At 32.0% G+C, this 9,131-nt stretch overlaps 1 protein-coding gene across 1 annotated transcript; it reads left to right on the top strand.

The window, feature by feature from the left end:
- Positions 1–1,174: 1,174 nt before the first annotated feature.
- Positions 1,175–8,587, top strand: LOC128161685 (ADP-sugar pyrophosphatase-like). Its single transcript, XM_052825049.1, has 10 exons — positions 1,175–1,329; positions 1,690–1,757; positions 2,520–2,569; positions 2,835–2,942; positions 3,248–3,343; positions 4,201–4,256; positions 5,222–5,267; positions 5,472–5,480; positions 6,056–6,109; positions 8,355–8,587. Exons 1-10 carry the CDS (start codon positions 1,201–1,203, stop codon positions 8,429–8,431), a joined length of 693 nt encoding a protein of 230 aa, XP_052681009.1. The 5' UTR covers positions 1,175–1,200; the 3' UTR covers positions 8,432–8,587.
- The last annotated feature ends 544 nt before the right edge of the window (positions 8,588–9,131 follow it).

Raw genomic sequence — 9,131 nt, 5'->3', positions numbered from 1 at the left:
GATAAAACGTTACATTTTTTTTCAAAAACATTATTACATCAATTTTAGTTAATTAATTGTAGCGGCTAGCCCATATAGCACCAGCAAAGAACGATGTCCAGCGTTAATGAATACCAGACAGCAATTTTTAAGAATAAAGAATCATTCCTTGAGTATTATGAGGTGATAAATTTGGCTGGGGCGTTATTAAATCCAACAAAAAGGTTGAAGGACTCTTTATAAAATTTGATCACCCTGACCCTATTTGATCTTTTCACAATAATCAAAGAATGATTCCTTATTAATTATATTTATATTATTTTCAGCAATTGTACGATTAAATATTAGATAATGCAAACCCCGTTTGCGCCCCAAGAATACGTCATTTGAATTTATTGGACAAAGACACTGAAAAATGTATTTTAAAAAAATTCTGCGATAAACAATAAAAGACTTAATTTCATAATGTAAGGACATTGGAGAGACAATGTATTTTTATGATTTTATATCTTTTATTTCCGACTAATGTTTAAATGAAAAAAACCCAAGAAGTCTAGATCAAGGTATATTGTGAGAGGGCCAATGAGGAGGACCTTTATTATCATAGGAGGCAATATTAAATACCTTTATTATCCTACATGTATTTACAAATCTATTATTTAAAACTGAAATCTATCAATGCTGCATAATGACAATTTGTTAAATTCAATAAGTTTTTACCATGTTATTTTCTTTTTATGATTAAAACCACATGCTGTTATACACCGATTATGACGTACTATGACCTACAATTTTAAACCTAAAATAAATATATGGCTGTGTAGCATATTTTAAAATTGAAAATCGTCGATTAACAAGCCTATACATCAAGTTAGTTTGATTAAGGAGGCTGGTTAATAAATCAACCATCAGAGCTTCCTAAATTTTTAAGACTGAGCTATAAACTATAATATAAAATAGGAACAAATCCAAATATTTTAGCTTTTAAATTTGGGTATTTTCCTGCATTCTTTTCCTAATATTCTTTTTATGGAGCTCTTCTTGTAAAGAAAATTAATACAGTCCAAGGCCACGACCATCAATCCCTCTAAAGAAGTTAATCATTATTAAAATGAATATATTACAATAGAAGCAAATGATGTGTTCAAATACAGCATAACGATCGGGCTCGAAATTTCATTTTAAAAGTGAAAGTACAAGGCAGAGACGTTTCTATCGTCAATGTGTTTTTGTACTTTTAGTTCCGTTCTGCGTTTACAACAGAGAACAACTTCATTACGGAGAGTAAAATTAATACAAGCATTCTATACCATGGCTTCTCCAAACGCTGCCAAATTTGGGAAAGAAGAGGTCTGCTCTTTAATTTAAAATTATTTGCATTTTAAACTTCAAAAGCCTCAAGGGGTCGTAATAGCTGCAATAATCATTAATGTAGTTCTCTCCGATTTTGTACACAGTCGTGAATTCAAATATTATTGATTTGATTGGGTGTTTTTTTTTAAATTATTGTTTATTTACAGGTAGCTAAAAAGGAATTAATTCTTTAAAATGCTTATTCAAATGTTTAACTTCTTTTATTCAAAATACCCATGTGATTGCATATACTTTGATATTTGATGCAAGTCAATGATATGATTTTCTTTGTTTATAGTCACTGTTGTTGCTAATTTATTCTAGTTTACTTATCGTTTTTGTTTAAATTTTCTTTAGGAAGTTGCAAGAGGAAAGTGGCTTTCCTTGAATAATATCACCTACACAGATCCTACAGGAAGAGAAAGGTATGTTATATCAATGATCTGTATAAACCTCACATCTAACAAAAAATAAAAAAAAGAGTTATTTAGCTGTATTTATTGTATTTATATGCAGATTTTGAGATTGATTTTTTTTGAAAGTCACAGTTTAAATGACATTGTAAGAATTTTGTTAAAACTTTATTTTTTGTTGTTTAATTGTTTACAATGTTTTAGAAATGCATTTTTAGCGATCAAGTAAAATTTGAGTGTCAGTCGTAGATTTATATGCATAATACAGGGCTCACAACACTTTGTCAAGCACACAAGGCTCGTGCCATGTTTTTGTTTTCATTGGTTCAATATATCAGTAAAGTTCTTTTTCAAGCTGATTTTCTATCTGCTAATTTATTTGGCACATAAATAAACAGTTCCTATTGTTTGTCTTATTCATTTTTTGTCTTAAATTTACTTTATCATATTTTGAAGAATGTATGCACTAAACAAAAACATGACCCGAACTTTGTTTACATAACAAAGAATGCTGTGTCTCGCTTATAACCTCCACGACTGTCAAATAATTTGATTGACTTATTAGAAATGCCTTACTGAATAATTGTTAACATTAAAAACAGAAAAATAAAATTTATTCAAAATAATGACCATGTCTCTTTAAAAGCCATTTAAAAAATTATTTTTTGTCTGAATTTCATTTAATTGATAATAAACTTTTATTTTTTTTTTCATAGTACTGTCAGAAAAAGTATACATGTAATAGGTGCTTTAATTGTTCTGCTCTATACAAAGACAGTGGGAGTGTGTGAAGCGGACAACGCGACAAACAGATTCAGCCGACGGTGCGTAGAATTTTATATAATCACAGTGAACTTTATTAAGAATTTTTTTTAAGTGAGGTCAAAATATAATTTAGGGCATTTTATATTAAGTCTGAGAATATATATCATTTGGTAGATCCAGAAATTTTACCTAAAAGGATACAAGGGATAACCCCAATCCCCACTCCACCCCTAGGTCTGCGTATTATATGTATCTATAACAGTACACTCAATGCTTTGATACATTCATTATACACAGACAGTGCACTTGTTATTTATCTGACAGCTGTTGGTATCATCGCAATCCTGAAGCGGATGCTGAAGTTTGACTGTATCGTGCTGGTCCTCCAATATCGACCGCCGATGAAATGCTGCACTGTGGAATTTCCTGCTGGTGCGTCTACATGATCCTGTCTTCTTTTGTTATTGTGTATACATTATTAGTTTGTTTATTGCTTTTGAGTTGTTGATTCTTTTTGTTAAGGGGGAAGGGGGTTGTTCTTTCTTTTCTAAGGTAATTTTTGTTATGTTTTGTTTTGTACATTATTTTTTTTTTTTTCATGTGTTTGTTTTTGGGGTGTTTTTTTTTTTTTTTTTGGGGGGGGGGGGATCTGTATGCTAAATCATAACTCCTATTTAATTTTAAAGCACTTTAAACCATGATAAATGAACTACCAGATATCTGACTTTTTGTTGCAGGCCTCGTGGATGCTGGTGAATCTCCTGAAACGGCAGCCGTCCGAGAGCTTTTTGAAGAAACAGGGTACACAGCCTCTGTCAAACATGTCACCCCAGGTAAGTCAGTATGGGAAAATTATAAGTATGAGAACTACAGCAGGTAACAATCTAAATGGAAGCCTGTAATATAGTGAGAATAGTTATTACATGTTATTGAAAATTAGAATCATTTTAACAAGAGCTTGGACTTTGGATAGTTGTGTCAACAGCATTGTGACGTAGGCCTGTCTATTATGTTACTAGCCACTCAGCCATGGCTCTTAGAAGTCAACAAGATTTGTCTGGCTTTTGAGCTAAGACTACTCAATCGGTGTATATTTCGCTTGAAAACAGCATCATTTTTAACTTGTTACTGAAAGTCCAAGGCCTTGTTAACTTGTTACTGAAAGTCCAAGGCCTTGTTAAAATGGTTTTACATGTATTTATTTGATATTTGTTTGGTTTTTATTGCTCCGAATCAGCTTTCTATATGTTTTATCTGATGAATCATGCATAAGAGTTCAGATTTTGACATGAGAGTGCTGGTTATAGACCAGTCAATAAATACTTATGAACTACAGGTGATGGGATTTATGTAAAAAAAAAAAAACCCTGAAATTAACTAAGGCAAAACAAAACTTGAGACAGCTGTGTATGAGTAAAGAAGAAAGCTAAATACATTATGATTTTTCTGGTAATATTATTTTACTCTTATATTTCCGTATTTTATCAGCTATTACATCATCTTGATCTGAATTTGATGTGTTTTCTGTAAAAGTTGATTTGGACTGATAGAAGACAGAACATTGAGACAGCCATGATCTTTGTTCAGAAAAGGAATGAGGACTGTTTTGTTTGTCTGGTTACAAGGAATGAGGACTGTTTTGTTTGTCTGGTTACAAGGAATGAGGACTGTTTTGTTTGTCTGGTTACAGCTCTGTGTTTTGACCCTGGTCTTGGGAACACAACGGTACAGCTAGTCACAGTGGAGGTGAGTCCAGGGTCATTAAAACTAGATCTTTGATCCACTCCAGTAAGATCACTACACAAAGGAGAGGATCAAAGATTTAATTTTAATTAGATTGAGGTGAGTCCAAATGTACATATACATTTATTTAATAGATAGTGTAGTTTTGATGTAACATATTTCTCTCAGAGTTATTTCCCTTGGACACCATTTTGTGGAAAAGCCAGTGAATTTTTGTCTTCAAGCAACCAATACTGTATATTTCATAAGATTTTAGTAGAAAAGTCTAAACAATATCACAGTTACTGGAATAAGTAAATAAGGCTTTAACAAATGTAACTTAATCATAAAAACAGCAGCTATAATTACACCTAGAGCTTGATCAACCTATTAAGAGGGCTTGATGGTCATTATAGCCATTTTTAGAATATATACATACTTTCTGTAGAAAAGAAGAGTACTATATAAAAAATAAAGGAAAATACCCATAATACAAAAAGTAAAATATGTAGGTTTTTTTTTTACTTTTTAATGGTTTATGGCTAGAAATCTGAAAATTTCAAGTAAATTTCGAGTAGATCTGATGGTTAATTTGTGACTGACGAGATTCCTTAAGTTGAATCTCCATGTGAAATATTAATACGTGTACCCTGTAAAAATATGTAAGAAATTAAAATACCTCTCCTCAACAGTATGTTATTCACACAGTTTCTAACTCTTGCTCTTTTTAAAACTTCTTATTAATCAATATACACCTGCATGTACATATCATTCATGCATACATAACAAATGACATTGGTGCTACTTGAGTATGTTGTATGTTTTTTGATCTATTACATGTACATGTACCGGTATATTTATTGATGGCAATGATGAGTCCAGTATACGTTGATTTTTTATGAGACTTAATATGATGGATATGATGAGACTTGATCAGTTTATGGCTTTTTATAAGAATTGAAAATATGGGTATTTTGTTTATTATTCAGATTGATGGCAATGATGAGAAAAATCAAAACCCACAGCAGAAGACTGGTAAGATATTTTTTTGTCAATCCATCATTTACCTTTCGCCCTTGATTTCTGTAGCTGAAAAAAATAAATCAAACATCTGTCCCTCTCTATTCTAAAATAAAATTGTACAAACTACATGTATGAAAATATACTACACATTCCTGTGTTTAATTGCTTTTTGAAAAGTGTTATTTTTCTGTTTCATCTTACCATCACGACTTACAGAAGAATCAGGTAAGATGGCCATGTTAAGTATTTAACCTGATTTATGCTCGTTAAAATCCTTCACCGTCTATACATTTGAGGATGTGTACTGACTGGAGAGAAGTTGTACAGTAGATGGTGTGACATGCACGTGAATGATATTATGCCCCTCTAAAGTATATCTTTGATCATTTGTTTTGTTGTGAAGTGAATTTATAGACACTTTTAGATTTAGAACATATGATTTTTCTCACACTTTCATGTATCCTCTACATTTATTTGTCAAAAATGTATTTTGTTTATCTAATCTATCATCTCTCTCTCTCATCGCTGAGCCATATTTTGTCTCTGGTAAAACAAATATATTTTCTATACCCTCTCTCTCTCTCTCATCGCTAAGTCATAATTTTTTTTGGTAAAACAAGATATATTCTCTCTCTCTCTCTCTCTCTCTCTCTCTCTCTCTCTCTCTCTCTCTCTCTCTCTCTCTCTCTCTCTCTTTCACTAAGACACTTTTTTTTCTAATAAGCAACATAAATTTTCTTATAATCGGCAATCTGATTTCCAAACTATCACTTTCATGCAATTATTTTGTTTCTATCCAGAGTTTATAGAAGTGGTATTAATTCCTGTGGACGACCTCCTACAAAGACTGGATGGTAAGCATAACTCAGCACTTTTCATTCTTATAGCACCTGATATACAAGTACATGATCTGTATTTGACAAAGCAAACCAAAATTAGCCCATAGCAAGAAAAAGAAAAAGAAGTTACACATGTATATTGTTAATGAGAATACTTAATTAATTAGAATGGTAGAGAGTTCAGTTAACTCAAATTGATTTGTTATGCCTCCCAACTTAATCTAAGGTGCATAGTGTTTTTCTTGTCTGTTTGTTTTGTGGTTTTTTAATCAGTATTTTACATAAAGATAATGCTTTGCTGGACAGTATTTAAACAGGTGCTTCCTTTGAACAAGATGACCTTTATTAAAGGGACTTTAGGTCAAGGGTAAAGTAACTCTTATCATAACTGCTAGGTTGTCAGATCAATACATTTGCTGTACATACTTAAAATAATGCGCAGGTGCCCCTCCCTCTAAAAAATAGATGGCCCTTTATTGACTTTGAGTTTGCAAAGTTAAAGGTCAAAGGTTACACTATCTTTGAAATTGACCATTACACCAATAGATGACTCAACCTTAAATTTAATGCCCCTTAGGAGTAGATGTCTCATATTTAGATCACAAAGTCAAGGGTCAAGGTTTTATTGATATACATATAACAAGTATATATACCTGATAGAGAAAACATATTGTAACCCTTCTGTTGGTCCACTCAGTACATTGGCATGTACAAGTAAATCTTTTCAATACTAGTATTGCCACTGAGGGGAATATTTTGTTTTGCATGGTCAAAATTTTACCTGCTATTATCTGGTCTACTTTGGTTTATTATAATGGTCACTTTTATTATTTTTATTTTAAAATTTTATCTTTATTATGACTATTACGAGGGTCAATCAAAAAATACGAAGACAATGTGGCTGTCTATCATATATTTTTCATGAAAGTCATACTTAACAGATTAATCTGTGCACAACACCTATGTTATTGATATGCAAAGTTTTAGTCCATTTGATGAAACGGTATTTTTGTTACACCTTTTCAAAAACAACATGTTTTGTCACCACGGCGCACGGTAACGTTCAAAACATGACGTCAAGATTAAACACGCAGTTTACAGATATACCCCATCTTTATATCACGCTTAGTCTCTTGTGCCTTTCTCCTTACAATTTAAAATGGCACTGAACCACTGAACATCTTATTTGCACACGTTTATTCGAGAACCATAAGTTAGTTCTTCAAAGTTTTCATTTTCTAACCGTGTATCTCTTAGTTTACAGTAAGGATAACCCTGAACGTCGATTGACGTTACTTATTTATTGACCCAATATTTACAGATATTCTATTCTCTTTTGGACTGTTTTATATTCAAAATACAGTTACCACCACCCCCACAAAATTAATTACAGTTAAACACAAACTTGCAAATAATTGTTGTCTTATTTTTTGCACCATTGAGCATTTTCACAGCTTATGTCGGCTTTTTCCTGAGTTAAATCCATTTTGTTTGTACATCTCGTTGCGCCGTGATGCCCGGCGACGTCCATGTATTTAGTCAATTCTAAAGAGGATTATTTGTCTTTAGTTACTAATATCTTTTCGATAAAACAATATATCCTGTCATTGTTTGGAACTTAGAATACCAAGACAAAACTTAATTTGAGGTTTCAATATTATTTGGTTTTAAGCCCAATTTATAGAGATGTTACTTTCAACATTATATGGTTTATTGTTTACATAACACAAATTTTGACCGTGCGCCGTGACCTCATTTTTGCAGGATTAGATTCTAAATAATTCTTAGAAATAAAAGAATATATTGACCTTTTCTCTTGCAAATTGTTTGAAACTATTGCTAAATTATGTCTACCAAATTTAGTAATGATATGACGTTAAGTAACATAGCTATGACAAAAGTCTTCGTATTTTTTGATTGACCCTCGTATAATTGTCAGAAAATTCCACATATTTTATATCTTTTAAAAAGAGATTCCATGCAGCCTATATGTAATGAGTGTGAATTTACTTGTAAACTTAAGAGGGCAAGACGGTAGTGGCCATTTTTAGACTGTATTAATCTCCTTAAAATGAAGAATTCTGTATACAGATATAGGAACATATTCAGATTTTAAAGCTAAAATATTTATATTTTTCTTTATCAAATTATTGTGTATGGTCATAACTATCATTCTTCAAATTTTCAGGTAGATCTGATTGTTAACATTGTTAATTCGTTGACCATTAAGCCTCTTTAATCTTAGATTGATTTGTTTCAGATTATGCAAAGTCAGGATACAGTGTTGATTCACGGGTGTATTCATACGCGTTAGGACTACAACCAAAGACTTCTTGATTAAGACTGTATAGATCACATAAGATTGCATTATGTTATTATCTTTTGTACCAAGTCTCTATAATACATGTAATATTCATTATGATTTTACTAATGTTCTTCATTCATACACAACAACTTTACATAACTAGACCAATAAATTCAATTTTATTTTTATACATGTGTCGCACACATTTTAATTTAACAGGCCACGAACGTATCCATTCATCCAGATATTACTCCTGGTCCCGTTTTCTGCAAGAGAAATTAACAGACACGTGTAATAGTAAATGGTACATGTAACACACTACGACCAACGCGGATCCCGTATTTTCCCGCGACACCGTAATGGTGTTTAATCGTTTCCGCGATACACCGTCGCGGTATTGTCATCGCGGTGATCGCGGGGCCACAATTTTACCGCGATGGTGTAAGACGCCGTAACAAATGTGTACTCGGTCTCATCGATTAAATCGAGAAGAAGAATAAACGCTCTTTGTTTTTGTTTTATTTAATTTTTGTTAGAAGTAAGATATTATAGATATTAAAAGAAAAAAAATTACATGTACATATGTAATAGTACATGCACAAGAAGATGTTCAAGAATATGTTACAACATGATGGTATTATACACTGTATATGTATATCTGCACTGTCGGTCATTAAGTGCACCAGCGCTCTAGCTACAATGTACATTTTCAGATTTTTAGGTTACCAGAGT

This window comes from Crassostrea angulata, chromosome 8 (assembly GCF_025612915.1).
Source record: "Crassostrea angulata isolate pt1a10 chromosome 8, ASM2561291v2, whole genome shotgun sequence".
NCBI classification, from domain to species: Eukaryota; Metazoa; Mollusca; class Bivalvia; order Ostreida; family Ostreidae; genus Magallana; species Magallana angulata.
This window is presented reverse-complemented; position numbering and strand designations above follow the sequence as displayed.

What these genes read in the sequence shown, in the direction of transcription:
- LOC128161685 (XM_052825049.1), top strand. Translation starts at nt 1,201, where the DNA reads ATGTGTTTTTGTACTTTTAGTTCCGTTCTGCGTTTACAACAGAGAACA. An exon ending in CCAAATTTGGGAAAGAAGAG is followed by an intron (nt 1,330 to 1,689) that starts GTCTGCTCTTTA and finishes AATTTTCTTTAG; the next exon opens with GAAGTTGCAAGAGGAAAGTG. An exon ending in GATCCTACAGGAAGAGAAAG is followed by an intron (nt 1,758 to 2,519) that starts GTATGTTATATC and finishes CTCTATACAAAG; the next exon opens with ACAGTGGGAGTGTGTGAAGC.